The sequence below is a fragment of the Lonchura striata genome, chromosome 1 (genome assembly GCF_046129695.1).
Source record: "Lonchura striata isolate bLonStr1 chromosome 1, bLonStr1.mat, whole genome shotgun sequence".
NCBI lineage: Eukaryota > Metazoa > Chordata > Aves > Passeriformes > Estrildidae > Lonchura > Lonchura striata.
The window spans coordinates 83,286,379-83,302,278 of NC_134603.1; the positions used below are offsets into that span (position 1 = coordinate 83,286,379).

The 15,900-nt window shown below is 37.2% G+C and overlaps 1 protein-coding gene across 2 annotated transcripts in view; it reads left to right on the plus strand.

The window, feature by feature from the left end:
• Positions 1-15,900, plus strand: part of ADCY1 (adenylate cyclase 1) — a 153,615-nt gene that overhangs the window by 69,470 nt on the left and 68,245 nt on the right. For both annotated transcript variants that reach the window (XR_013340445.1, XM_021543139.3), the window contains exons 3-4: positions 2,699-2,817; positions 13,961-14,072. Coding sequence is in view for 1 of the 2 variants with exons in the window: in XM_021543139.3 (XP_021398814.1) it covers positions 2,699-2,817; positions 13,961-14,072 (231 nt within the window). In the remaining variant the exon portion in view is untranslated. The remainder of the gene's footprint in view (positions 1-2,698; positions 2,818-13,960; positions 14,073-15,900) is intronic.

Here is a 15,900-nt window from a genome sequence, read left to right on the forward strand (position 1 = left end):
CCTCTCTCCCCAAGAGCAAACTTCAGAGATCTCTGCCTCCATTCATCCACACCATGCATGGAGCATACTATTTTCTTCATGTGGACAAAATACTTGTTTTGGATTATAACCCAGAATTTGGGTTATCCAAATACAATTCTGCTGCAAAAATATAAGTATACTTAATTAAATCAACATAAAATTTAGAGTGAATAACCATTTTTTAGTGATGTGAGATACTTTGGTTAATTGGAAATTGCTTCAACAAATATTGAAGTCCATGGTGTTCTTTGCAATATTCTTGGTGTACATCATTATGAATGTAGAGGAGAGCTTAAGTAAATCCTGCCTTTGACTCAGATTTCTGACAGTAGCTCTGTTGGGGGTTGCCTGCAGCCCAGATCACTCTCACTCACAGGTTCTTAATAATGGTCAATTACGTCCATTACAAAATTAAATATTTATTTAATTAACACAAGTTTAACAGACATAAGACTTTAACAGATGACATACTACACAGGATAAACAAAAGAAACACAACTACCAGATAACAGACAGTGCACAACTGAGGTACCTGTTATTACAGCTAGTGAAGAAATAGTATAGATTAGCACTCCATGTAGCTTACCATCCGATTGCTGATGGGGCACACATAGGATCTTTCCTCTCAGTTCCCAGGAAAGTAACTGCAGAACTTGCATCCAAGCTTGTGGGAGAAGTCCTGCACATTTTCAGGGTGTGTATAAGACACTTCTACCTCCATGAAAATTTGTATAGCTTTTATAGTTAGTAAAGTAATGTGTCTCACAGTCAGGAATTCCTAGCTTACCCACATCTTTCTTTCAAGGTGAGATATTTATTTTCAACTGGGGATCTCACTTCTCTGGTGCCAGAGATAACTCACTGCTCAACATCTGTTCAGCCTGGGTTATCTCACCAATCCTTGTGAGAGGGAGAATGTCCGGAACTATGCACCAGCTGATGGACATAGAAGATAAGCTCTTCTGTGGCAGGAGGGAATGTTTTGCTACATATATATAAGAAGTTAGCTAACAATCCTTAGCCTCAAAACAGTGTGACCACCACAAACACATGACAGAACTTTAGTCTAAAGTTCACCAGGGCAGTTCTGCAAAATTTAACTTATTACTTCTTTCAGTGTGTCTTCCAGAAGAAACTGTTAAGATAAAAAATCCCTTTTTATTTAATGGCTTTATCTGGTGAATGTGTGCATGTTAGCAAAATAACAGCACTTGCAGATATCTTCTTCTCAGTGTTAATTTTTGCACTTTATATATTTAATATTGATTAAAGAAAAGGATTATGAGGTTGGGCCAAAATATACACTTCTGTGACATCTTGCAGCTGCCATTACAGTGGGTCTTTATCAGATAACAGAATCACAGAATAATTGAGACAGGAAGGGCTCTGGAAGTCATCTGGTTTACCCGCTGTGGTTTCCAGGATGTGATCCTTTACCACTTTCAAGACCCAAGATGAAACTGACTGGCCTGCAGTTTCCTGTGTCCTCCCTTTTGCCCTTCTTGGCTAGAGAAGTGACATTTTCTTTCTGCAGTCTTGCACCATTTCTCCCAGTCACCATGTTTGACTTTTAGGAGTGTCCTTACAGCAGCATCTGACAGCTCACTCAGTGAGCTTGTGAATGTGTCCTGTCAGGGCCCATGGAGTCACATCCATCCAGTTTGCTTAATTATCCCCTGACCAAATTCTCTTCCACTGAGGGTACATCTTCTTTGCTCCTAGCCTCATCCATTGTTGTCTGGAACCTGAGATTCCTGAATCAGATCAGTTGTGGTTATGTGAATTTGTTCAGACTGTTTCCATGGCTGAAACTAGCAGGTCTGATGGATAAACTTAGAAATGCATTTTAAAAGGCAAGCATTTTCTGGGTGAAAACACAACTTGAGTAGGTATCTAAGGACACCTTACAACACCTAAGAATAGCTGCAGATTTTCCAAATGGTACCTGAGAATGGGCCAGAATATGTGGAAAAACTACATAGGCCTTTATAGTCAATACTGACAAGATTCATAATATTAGAGACTCTTTTTATGCAGGTCAGTGACCCGTGCTAAAAATTTCTCTGTGAGTATAGCAAGAAGACGTGCCAGGGATTTGTACTGGTGTAGTTCATTAAAGACATTGCCACACTAGCTAAGATGCCATTAAAACTGTGCTTACTGTTCCACTGAATTTGACAGTAGATAAATCCATCATCCACTCTCACTGCTTAATAACCAGCTGTCATAGTCTTTGTAATGTAATACTTTCATTATATCCAGGAAGAAATAGAACATACAAAAGAACAGCAAATGATCCTGGGAAGTCTTTTTCAGACAGGTAAATGCTGCTAAGAATAAAGTAAGTTGCTGTTATTAGAACTGTAATATTAATCAAAAATATGGACAATTATGTGCTCTTGAAGCTGGCTTTTCCAGTTTGTTTTTTCTGGTTTGTTGTGGGGTTTGAGTTTTTTTGTTGTTGTGGTGGCTTTTTAATTTTTTTTTTTTTTAGTATGGAAAACTTTAAAAAAGACACCCACACAGTTTGCAGAAGTTTGAGAGAAATGGTTCATATTATTTATGTAGCAGACATTTTAAGGAAGCAGATTAAGAGAAGATTGTCCATTTTGCTAGATTAAAACTTTTGAAAAATGGTCACACACTAAAAACTGATGTTGCTTATGTTTTCTTTTAGGAACGTCTCTTGATGAGCCTTTTGCCCAGGAATGTTGCAATGGAAATGAAGGAAGACTTCCTGAAGCCTCCTGAAAGGATTTTCCACAAGATTTACATTCAAAGGCATGACAATGTTAGGTAGGATTGATGCAGGCCATGAAATAACTAAAGAACTAAGAATATTTACTACAAGGACAGTGATGCATAATTTCACTCAGGTTTCAGAGAAAAAAACTGAGAAATATAGTGAAGATTTATCATTTATACAGAGTAGAAGAATGGGTGCACTAGGAAGATTTAATAATCTTCTCAGGAGATAAGCCTGAATCAATAAATGCCTTAGAATAGTAGTGCTGGGAGACTGACAGCTTTTTCCAAATGACTAGGTATTGGTTTTGTACTGTATTATGTTTTGGGTGAACAGGAGTATATATTCTGCTAGGTAGTTTTTGCTCATCTATAATTTTTTGATAGTAAGATTAATTACTTCTAAATTAATAGATTTTCCTGGGTAATAGCATGGGAACACAGAAAGAAACTGTGATGTAAACGTAAAGAAATGTGTATTTGTCCACATCACATGAGCATTACCCCCAGAGATTATTGGCTAAGGCTCAGTTCTACTCGCTCTTGTTCAGTAGTTGACTGTGTGCAAGTGCTGTCATTTTTACTGCTTTTTCTTGAAGTGCATTCTTATTTGTTATTCTTCTTTGCCTCCAGAACAAATTCCTTAAAGAACTTGTCTGTGTTTTATCACACTATTGCCAAGTGCCTTGCTTCCATATCAAAAACAGCATCGAAGAAGTTCAGTTGGTGTCACCCTTTTACTAAACAAGATGCAGTGTTAGTAAATGGTGCCACAGAGCTGCCTTGATTTGCATGGTGTGGCACAGGAGTAAACTTCAGCACCTCCTCCTCTCCCTCCTCCACTGCTAAGTTTCTTCTCACAAGATTTAGTCTACCTCCCATTGAGCTGGCTTTAATATATGCAAGGACCACTTCCTAGTGACTAAGTTGTTGTAGCTAAAAGCATTTCTGTCACTAAGAGGATCAGAGATGTCTGTGATGGGAGAGTTCAGAAGACTGCCAAATTAGGTCAGTTTTATGCTGTAAAATTTAACATTACTGAATTAAAAATTAATAGTTTACTTCATGTTAATGGTTAAATCTTGCATAATATTAATCTCATCAGTTTGCTTACAAACGTTGGTCTTTAACAATCAGTTTAAAATTGGTTCTAAGTGTCCCAAAGCTGATGCTGAAAATGATGATGTTGTTTACAGTATCTGATGGTTCTCAATTGTTAAAGTCTGACTTGAGAACTCTTGAAGGACACATTCAAAATCTGAGCTGTCTTACTCCTTCACTTTCCCTTGTTTATGTTACATGGTTTTATTCTGTTGCACTCCTCACCAACACCATTTGCACGTTTTTTTTTTCGTTTTCTTGCCCATCTTCCATCTTTGAATGATAACCTGTCTGTTTATTTGCAGTCAGTTTTTCTAGTCAAGTTCAGGTATGCCAGGTTTTGATGCTTGGGTGTCTTCTACTTTGACCCTTTGGTGATCACATTCCTTAATATACTTACAAAAATTGTGTCAAAAATTATGTCCTCACAGTGCTGTCAACCTAGGACACACATGTATGCTACTGTTGGTTGCCCTTCTATTCAGGGACTGATAATTATATCATGATTAGTATATTTATATCTTGTATGTGTCACAAGTCTCTGCATTCATTACACGGTTTAGAGTCATCTTAGAAAGTATTGGTTTGCAGTTAATTATAGTGATTCTGAGTCCGCTCTTTTGCTAAGACCTTTTTGAAATGTAACCTCAGGAGTAGTCTTTTTCCCTACATGATGTTTTTTTCACATAACTACTAAAACTTTTGTGGCTTAATCACTGCTTTGATGTGGAGTTCATAAAAGTTTTTGAATCAAAACACCCTGTCTGGAGAGTTGAATTCATTCTCTGACATTAAGAAAGTACTTTTAGGGCAAATGAAGCCCAAGTAAGATGGGGTCATTTTAATGTCACAGGTAAGATCTCAGGGAAGAGAACTGAAAATAGCAGACCTCTCTTCACCATCTTTACTTATAAGAAACTCTGTTGCCTTTTATTTCAGTAATGCAACTACACTATAATTACAATAATGATTAAAAAACTGGAGTGAATTAGTGTCCAATAAATACCCAGCATTCTGTGCCTAGCTTGTCCCAGTAGGCCAGAGTTTCCTCCCAGAAGTTTTGTGACTGTGTAGATCTGAAGGATGAAGGGGAACTCCCAGCAGGTGCCACTCTGACACCAGTATAAAGAACAGCACTACAACATCCCTTTGGTAGGGCTGCTGGTGGTCAGTGCCAATAATAAGCGCTTGCTTTACTTTCTTAAGGAGATGAAAACAACTTTGTTTTTTTTTTCTTCTGGGTAGTGGCAGTAAAGTATTATAACAGGTAAACCTAAGAGATCATTCCTATTTTTGTATGAATTTTCGTCTTCACATCAAGTATTCTGTAAAGTGCTGCTATTAAAACAAATAAACAAAAAGCCCCTCTATAATTCTATATTCCAGGGTTTTTTAACTCCAAAGCTACACAGTGGACAATACAAAATGAGCTGCACTTTTCCTTTTGTAATGCTTTCTTTTTGTCCTTGCAAATACCTGGAAGTATCAGATCATTATTTTTCAGAAAAGATAGTCTGAAGGAAGCAGGCATGCAATTAGTAAATGACATAATTTTTCCATTCCTTACCTGTCAAAAAACCAACAGCAAAAAAAATACCCTCATAAGTATCAGAAAGCATCTGTTTCAGTCTTCTAAATAGCTGCCTGAAAAAAAGGGCAAAGAATATTTAATCTTACATGTAAAAAAAAAAAAAAGACATTAATACAGCTACTTTCTTTACCTCCTCCCAGAAAAGCACGTTACAGTGGAGATACACATACTCCTGTAAGAAGTGAATGATGGACTGGGGAAAAGTACTGGCATATTTCAGATAACCATGGCAACTGGTCTGGTTTATAAATTAGTTGGCAAATATTTTACCAGCTACCCAATAGCTGGTGAATGACTGCCTGCAACTCACTGTGCTCTGGATGGAAATGTGTCATGCTTTGATCAGCTCTTCCCAGATCTGTAGTACATCTGCTACCTTGTAAAATTTTTGAACAGAAATGCTGAGCAGTAAGAAATGTGGGCATGTGTTTTAAATGGAGACAAATAACCTAATGCAAATGCAGTATGCAAAACAAGATGCGCAAATTCACATCCAATATAGCATTAGCCCAGTGAGGACAAAAAAATTCAACAATCAGAAAACTAAAATAATTAAAACTAACAGAATATCTGTGGTTTATCAGAAGAAAATAATTTGTATACAGCCTACAAGCTATTACAGTACACAAGCTACAGTACAAGTGTTTTTTACTGGGGTAGTCCCAGACAAGGACACCATGAAATATGCAGGAACCAGATATCAAGTTACTTGTAAAGGCTGCCCAACAGACCAGCTCTTCAGTGCTGCTCAGAAATATGTTTTGTAACATGAAGACATGTTTTTTCTAAGTTTACGTTAAGAAATTTAATATTCATATTTCCTTCTTTCCTTATTCATACAGGGCTGAGAAATTTACAGGTCACATATGTACAGCATCCATTGTAAAAACTCACTAGTTCTGACTGAATCTCTCCATGGACCCATAATACAATTATGAAAATTTCATATTGAGTTTCAGCTCAAATATATGCCCTGTATGGAAACCTCAACACATTTTGTTGTTTGTCTCTTTTGGAATGGACGTTACATATTCATGAAACTGTTTTAACTCATGGATTAATAAAGATATGGCTTGCTTCCTATATTAACACACAACTTCTTGCTTCATTCTATGACTCAAAAAATGTTGAAGAGATTAAAAAAAGTGAACATTGAACAGCTAAAAATTTCTTTGGCCTCAGATACAGCAGATTCATTTAGCCTTATTTTTACAAGCGTGAAACAGAACTGGGTGCTTTGTAAGAAGAGATATTAATTTTAGGAGACACACTGTCTGTTTTCAAAGCTACTAATATAAAGATTCCTTGTGGCATTTTAGATGTTCTTGAGACTCAGTCTGAAGCCAGAACACAATCTGCAGATATTTATGAGCAATTATTTCTGGTCTGTCCTGTCTTTCAGGAAACATCAAACCTTAAATAATTTTTAAATTTAACTTAACCATTCCAACATTTCAAAAAGCTGATTGTGATGCCTATGGACAGACTTCTGTATCTAGTCTTTCTGAATTTGTAAGGCTTCACAGTGAACTAGTTTTTGTAAATTATTATTATGCAAAAAATACAGCCTCTCTTTGGTTTTATTTTAACAGGCCTCTTTAATTTTAGAGAGCACATTTTTCTTAAACATTGAAGTGAGTCACATATAAAATTATTAATAAATTTCCTTTATGTTTCACCTTTGAGACAAAATGACTCCTACAGGTTACTTTCTGAGGCTCCATGTGCCATTAAAATACCATTTTCTTACTGTAAGTTGTACTTTAATTAAACAAATGGCACAAATGAAAATACAAAAAGGGCATACAACCCCTTCTCATTTTGCAGAGCACTTGTTTATACAAGTGGCTCCACTGAAAACAGCAGGACTATTCAAGTGCACAAAGCACATGAATGAGTACTGTTAAAGCTGGATATTTACTACCTACAAGCTGTCAAATCTCTTGTATAACTTGGCAGGATTTCTCCTTCTGAATGGCCCATAGAGTGACATACAAAAGAGTTGCCCTGTCAGTACTCACACTTGGGAAGAAGCTTAAATCTCTTAGACCAAGCCCCAGGCTTTTTGCACTCAGTTCTAGCAGGTGTAGCTGCTTCCCGCTGTGGTGCAGGAGGGCTGCAGTCACTGTTCAGGTGCTGGCTATGCCTGTCTGCAGGGATCATGGCAGGAGAAAACAGGAATACAGAAGGTCCTGGAGTGATAACTCTGGGCTTGTTAACACAGAAATGTTTTAGATTGTCAAGGAATATGAGATAATGATGTATATATCTCGTATGCCAGTGCTGAACCAGTCTGTCTCTGTGACAGAGAGAAATGAGAGAAATGTCTGTTTATACTGTTTCCTTTTCTAAACTTGCTCACTGTATTGCTGCTTGGCTTTTGTTCAGAATTTATATAATAGAACAGGTTAGAAAGAGCTGTTGGTGTTTCAAACCAAATAGTCCAGGTAGCTTTAAAAAAAAAAAGTCCTCAGGAAACATTCAACATGAAACATGAAATCATAGAATGGTTTGAGTAGGATGGAGCCATTAAAGATCATCTAGTCCAGTCTCTGTGTCTGAGTCAGGTTCATCTTTAACTACATAAGGCTGCTCAAAAGCCTGACTGGCCTGAACTTGAATATTTGCAGAGATGGGTTATCTGCAGCTTCTTCCTTGTATCTAATCTAAATCTACCCAGTTTTAGTTTAAAACCATTCCCACTTGTTTTATCAGTAGAGAGAGACCCTGATAAGAAGTCCATCTCCAGCTCTGTTGTATACCCTGTTTAGGCTCTGGAAGGTTACTATGTCTCCCTGGAGCCCTCTATTCTCCAGGCTGAACAACCACATTCTAACCAGTCCATGTGCTTCCTCTGCTGAAAATTCAGGTGGGGTCTCATGAGAGAACAGAATCACCTGCTGGCCACATTTCCTTTTATGTGTAACAGGATACATTTGGCTTTTTGGGCCACAAGCATACAGTGCTGGCACACGTCCAATATTTTATCCACCAGTGCCCCTAAGCCCTCTTTAGCAGTGCTGATCTTAATCTATTAATGCCTCAATTTGTATTGATGTTTGGGGTTGCCCCAACCTAGGTGCAGGACCTTACACATGGCCTTGTTAAACTTCATGGGGCTTGTGCAGGCCCACCTCTCTAGCTCATCCAGTCCCTTTGGATGGCATCCCTGCCCTCCAGTGTTGTCGACCACACCACATAGTTAGGTGTCATTCAGGAACTTGTAGATGGTGCACTAACTCCCTGTCTGTGTCATTAGCAAATAAGGAGTGGAATGAACAGTCAAAAGAAAAACACTGCATTTCAGTGCTTACATTATCTATCATATGTGCTTTGTTGCAGTAGTCTCTGGGGAATGCAGTCATACAAAATTTATGTCCATTTTAGTTTAGTTTATGTTTTAGTTAGTTTATATGTGTTTTCTGTGTGTAGTGTTTAGCAGGAGCTCTTCATTGGTAACTGTAGATATAACTCCTTGCAACTTTACTTGAAAGAACTGTCATTACAGTGTTTTTTTTTAAAGTTATGTTTTCAGAAATCTAGATGCATTTCATTAAGTATCATAAGATCAGAGGGACAGACACATTGCAACTTCCCTGGCAGACTTTGGCCTCTTCAAGGACCTGCTCAGCACAGCCCCATGGGATAGAGCTGTGGATGGTAAAGGGTCCCAAGAATGCTAGCTGAATTTCAAGGATCACCTCTTCCAAGCTCAGGAAGAATGCATCCAACAAGATGGAAATCAGGCAAAAATGTTACGAGGCCATCATGGATGTATCAGGAGCTGCTGAGCAAACCCAGATAAAAAAAAAAAAAAGAAGCTTTCACGAAGTGGAAACAAGGACACGTGGCCTGGGAAGGAAACAGGGGAATTTGTACAGAAGTTAGGGACAAGGTTGGGGATGCCAAGGGCCAGATAGAATTGAGTCTGGCCATGGATAATGAGGATAACAGAAAGGGCTTCTATAGATATGTTGCAAGGAAAATAAAGACTAGGGATAACTTGGACTCTTTCCAGTAGGAAATAGGAGACCTGGCTACCCTGGACAAAGTTCTCTTTTCTCAGCTAGACTGAGGTTCTCAACAACTTCTACACCTTATTCTTCAACAGCAAGTGCCCCAGCCATGTCACCCTGGTAAAAAAAAGACAAATTCAGGGACTGAGAATGAACACCTTGAGTCCACTGCAGGAGAGGATCAGGTTCAAGATTATCTAAGGAGCCTGAATGTGCACAAGTCTATGGAATCTGAGTAGATTCATCTGTGAGCTCTGAGGGAACTGGCAGATAGTGGCTAAGCCATTATCTACCATATTTGAAAAGTCATGACAGTGAGGTGAAGTGAGTGAGTCTCTAATGACTGGAAATAGAGAAATATAACCCTGAGCAGACAACATGGAGACCTACAGTATAATCAGTCTCATCTCTGTGCCATGCAAGATCATGGAGCATTGCTGAGCCCTGGGTTGTGAGGCAACGCCAGCCGCAGCACTGTAGGGGCTACCTAGCCATCCTAACCAACACCTTCACATCGCTTGTAAGGAAGAGCAGTGCTTGAATTACATGCAAACTATGCTGCTGAATGAGCAGAAGTAATATTTGCTCTTTGTTTTCTATTTCTTTTCACTTTCATTTCTCTTCTTTTGTGAATGGTTGTAGTTTAAAGGAGATTGGGTTTTTTTGTTTGCTTTTTTTCATCAAAATGCCCAATGGCATTATTAATTCTGTGGAATAAAATTGTTTAATTGTATAATTAAAAAAGGGACAGCTTCATCCTTGTTTGTTCATTAAGAGAAACATTTGTTAATTGGTAGCTTCTCACTTCCTGTTTCTACATATGCCAGCATTTACATTTTTAAAAATAAAATTACTTGGCAACCTTTATGAAGTGTTCCTTTGTATACCATATAATTATGAGGAGTCTTTCATACATAAATGAGGTAGCCCTGTTTCACTCTAGTTTATTCCTCTCTGAGGATGTGAACCTCCATAGCAATTATAGATTAAGTTACTATGAACCAAGACTACTTTGCTCTTGAATTAGTATCTCTGGAGGAGTGATTAATGTGCTTCAACATTGATGTCACTCCTGTAACTGCTTTGTTTTAAGTTTTCTGAGTATGTTAGACATGGCCTAAATTTAAAGCTTTCAGGATTTTTGTGTGAATAATATACCCAAAACAGATGAAAGGGAATTTCAGTGCCAATGTGGAGACTTGGACTCTGAGAATACTGAAATTCTGGCACTGTATAGCTGATAATTTCTCTCTTTAGTACCATTATGATTTCATGGCCATAGCAAGAATTCAAATCTCATTTTTGTTGTCATTCCATATGACTGACTTTGCCATCTCCTCATAAAAGCTTTCTTGTCCTTTACTTCCCAAAAAACTGAACAGAACTTAAGAGGGGGAAAAAAGGTTATTGCATTACTTGGGTAATTTGACTGCTCATCACAAACAGAGATGCTATTCTAATTTTTTTCAGATGTTGTACAATGAAAGTATGTGATGGTGCTGCCCCACACGGATGAAGAAGTAGAAGAGATAGTATTGGTCAGTTCACCAACTAAAATAAAATAAATCAGCTGTTGAGTTTCAATGCCATTTTTTTTGAATAGTAGAGTTCTGTCTGTGTGTGCTCTCCTCAGCACTGCCACCCCTGAGGACAGACTATGGAAGCAGCAGGCTTACAGTGCTAGTTGCACTTTGGGTAGGAAAATCCCCTGCTCCTCCACTGGCTGTTTCCTACCACTGTTGCTGCAAAATCAGGTCTAGTCACTGGCATTTCAGCCTACTTTCCAACGAAGTGCAGCAGTTACTATGATTGTAACATTTCATGGTGGTAAAAAGGAGGAGATTTTTCTTTAATAAAAGGCAGAACTTCTACTCACAGCATATCCAGATATGATAGTTATACTTTGCATATTTTAAGAATATTGTGTTAAAGGAGTTGTGAATTTTGTAAAAAAAAAGAAGGTGTAACAATGATCATATTACCTAACCTGTTCCATAACCTTTAAAATGTATAGATGCAGTTAACTACAGTATTAAAATTCACAAGCATAATTGAACATCAGTCTCTCAGCATACAATAATTACATATTTTTACCTAGATTTTCAATGGTATGTTCTGTGTTGTGGGTGCTTTTATGGACTTCACATTCTTGTACAATTGCCAGTGTTTTGAATCAAGTGCTGAGGACTACGAATTCTTTAAATGTTTAAAGAATTAACAAGGATCTGATGCTGACCTACTAAGGAACCCATATGTAAAACAACGTTCTTCTTAACTGAATGGTTATGTAGGAACCTGTTTCCTATTCTCTATGTTTCACTAATAGAGAGGTTTTGATATGTGTACATGTCAGCGTTGTAATGGTTGCTCTCTTACATCTTAAGACATAGTTTTCACAAACACCGAACATCTCTGGTTTGTATGTATATAGATGTTCCTCATTGCTAAAGACTTTGGTAATGAGATAACATTGTTATTACCTTAAAGGCCTCACCGCCTCCCAACCCCATGGAGCTTTTTTTTTTGCAAATGGACATTGTTGGTGCTGCTGAAAATATTAGTTACTGTAAGTGTGGACAGTGAAAAAAAGTGGGTGGACCACCATATTCAAAATGGAAATAGAAAAGTAAAACCAATCAAAAAGTAAAATCTGTAAAATAGATGAGGTATAAAAAGGCAGAAAGGCTATCAGAAGCTATTATTATTAACTAACATCCACACTCCCCCTCCATACTGAGAGTATTGAATTAAAACCAGGAAACTAGATGACATACTGGATTGCAACAATTGTAGTTGGTTTTTCCTCTGTACCTTTTTAAATTGTATAAGTTCCAATGTGAATTTAGGCCATTAAAAAAAAAAAAAAAACAGCCATAAAGCAAAATGTATGAAAGACACTAATGCACATTTAAGTGCTTTTGAATATCTTCAAGGAATTTAGGTAACTCTGAATTTCCAGAAAGACCTAAGGCCATCAAACAACAAGGACATCAATAAAGAATTAAGAGAAAAAGTAGATCTTTCAGGACAAATATGTAGGTGTTATTGACCTCTGTTAATGCATTTTATTTTACCCATCACTTGACTGGTTCACTTTTATGATAGCAGAGATGTGAATCAGTAAAATTTAAAAAAAAAAATGCTGACTTTTTATTGTAAGAAGCCTTTCTGTTATGTTTGAACAGTGTGGGAATGGAACAACTATTTTTAATTTGAACAATTTTCTCATAATTCTCCAAGAAGTACTGAGTGGAGATACTGCCCCAAGGATAAAAATGACAGTGTAAGGGCTTTGTTTATAGAACAAAGTCATTGAACTTTGGATGAGTTGGCTTTGTGCTGGGATATGCTACTTATCTGCTGTGGTGGACAAGGGATTTAAACAACTGGGTTAAATGAAACTATAGATGGAGGGTCTGAGTCAGGACTTGTATTTGCCATTTTTTGTAACATATTAGGAGTGTTGAGACTTGCTTATGAAGAATGGAAAGCAGTAGACTTACAAGGCCTGTTTTTCTAGTATTGCTTTTTTATCTAAAGAGAGAAGCTTTGTTGAGGTGAATGGGAGTACATAATGTTTAATTTAATTTACAGTTAGCAAACTAAGTTTTACACTATGTCGGTTATACCTAGGCTATAAATCATGGGATGGTTTATTAGTGCTTTGATAAATTATTTGACATTTCTATTCTGGGTGTTGGAGATAAATGCAGTGTGTTCCTGCAGCTTCTACCAACAGTAGGAATCTAAAAATTTGAAAGGATCACAGCACCTTGAGTCTTGTGATTTACAGAATAAGTTTTATTCTCTCAATCACAATGGTACCTGCACTTATTTCAAATATCTCCCTTGATCAACACTGACTACAAGGGATTGTTAAAGCAGATTAAATTGTTGGACATTAAAACCTTGTTAATACTGATTAAAGCTGGATACTTACCTGAGCCAGGCAGCACAGTGCAGAGAATACTGGCTTGACATTGTGGATTCTAGCTCCTCTCAGGAAGCTACTGCATCATCACAGAACACAAGACCACATCGCAGAGCTACTGCACCGAAGTTATTAACCCCTGTCTTTCAGTACATAGTAAACCTCATGCAAGGTTTATCTGTTTCACTGTGGAACTCTAGCAGTGCAAAACTGACTGTAACCAATTTAGCTGAGGAGATCCTAGCTGCAAAGAGAATAAATTGTACACCATGCTCCTAGAGTATTCATTGGGCACTCTATGAATGAGGTGCTTTGTCTTATCTGACAGGTAGGTATGTAGCAATTGCAAGTGTCTGTGAGTTCTCTACAACAGTTGACAGCATCTGACTAATGCCTATTCTGAATATTTTCCATTTTTTTTACAACTAGCACTTTGTTGATAATATTTCAGGACTTACTGGAGTTCAAGATTTGCGTTGCATTTGTGCTATGAAAAGAGTAACAAGAATGTGAAGATCTCTACTAATTTATCTGTGTCTCTTTACTTCTTTACAGTATTTTATTTGCAGACATTGTGGGGTTCACTAGTTTGGCATCACAGTGTACTGCCCAAGAGCTAGTGAAGCTGCTGAATGAGCTTTTTGGAAAATTTGATGAATTAGCTACAGTAAGTACAAATCTGTTATTTCAATTTAATTTACATTTCCTTCTGAAAAATTATTCATGAGTTATACCTGTTAGAAATCTGTAATAGACTGATTTAGCCCCACATGTCATGAATTTCTAAAGCTTCAATCTTTTTTTAATATTCTAGAGAAAAAATAATACCTCTTAATAGTTTAGGAAAAAGTGTAAATGCTATTTTTAAATATACTTTTCTTCCCCTTTCATGCAGTCCATCAGTGTTCTTCATTGGTTTTCTTTGTAAAAAACAGGGAAAATTCTTCAATATTTGCATTTTTATCCTTCATCCAAAAAATTCAGAACAATGGAAAACATTAGTATTGGTAGTATGGCATAAAATTTTCTGTGATTATAAGAAGCTAGAGGGTAAAATTCATTCTTCACAGAGAGCACTCCTTAAAACGGAAATGATGGTAGCTTTCCAGAGAGGCTATTTTAGGAAAAATAGGATCCATATAATAAATTGATGCCTATATTTTTGTTGTTGCACTTATATTGTGCTAGATTCCCCAAGGAAGAGAAAATGAGAGAAATGTTCCTTGCCTATAACTCCAAAGCAGCCTAATTTGACAAGAACCATTGGATGGGAATGAGAAGAATTGCTGTGCCAGAAAAAGTCTTGTTTCAAATTACATTTAACAATATGTTGAAATCGTGTCTTCCTTTGAACAAAGCAGAACTTCATCAAATCTATCTTATTTGCCAGCTGTCCTTAAAACCTTCACTACTGAGAAGAAGCTCTTCCACATAAATTTCGCTCCTGTACTGTCCAGCTATTTTGTCTTCAAACTCCGTGCAGCAACCTGAAGAAAATATTTCTTTAGGTCCTTGACATAAATAGCATCCACATTTTTTCGGTCCAAATTCACTTCTCCTTGATGCAGACTTCCACATGAGAGATCTAAAGCATGTTGACATTTTGCATCTAAATCTCCCTCTTGATAAACAGCTCTCAAGAACCCCAAGTAGAAAGAAACCTTCTGCTCCACAAGGTCCTAGGGTTGAGAAAGACCTATTCTTAGTTAATTGGGTTATCCTTTGATGGAGTGCTATATTCTGATTGCACTAGATGTTCAGCTTATAACAGAAAAAACTTCTGTGTTCCCTTTTTTTCAAGAAAAGCAGAAGATTAACTTAGGTGCTTTGTAGAGATGCAGTGGAATTCTAGGGGATTTTGACATGAATTTTTGTAACCAATTCATTACTGCAACTACTGGCAGTATCTCATAGAGAGCACAGGTCCTCAGCCCAGTGTACTTCATAGATCATGCCTTAGAAATAAAAATTAACTTCCATTTAGATAGTCATTTGCAAGAGCTTAAATGGTTTAAGAAGTTCAAATATCCTCCTTACTTTGATTTAATTTAGTTTTTCTGTTCAGCCTGCAAGGATTCTTTTTCAAATTTACAGGCAAAAATCTCATGGTTTCTTTCAGCTATGTGAGGAAGATTTGCTACTTAGGAGTACTTCTAGTTCAGACTATGCTTCACTGTGGTGGTTGACAGACATACAAGCTTTCCTTAACACCTTGTGATGTCATTAAGGGAGACTGGTAATTGTGTCTTCTGCAGTCAGAGAAATGTGCTGAGGAATACAGTTTTTCAGAATTCTAATCTCTTGGTTAAAGCAGCTTCGAAGTATTCATTGTTAGGTCAAAAGAGAGGACTGGGATGATTTTAAAACTATGCTGTGCTTGAGTATTCAGAATGATTAAGAAGGAAATTGCAGAGACTTTAAAGAAGAGTGTAACAGTGACAGGTAGGGTCCCTGTGATTACTAAATTGCGGTCTGTGAGTGTGCGTGTTGTGTGC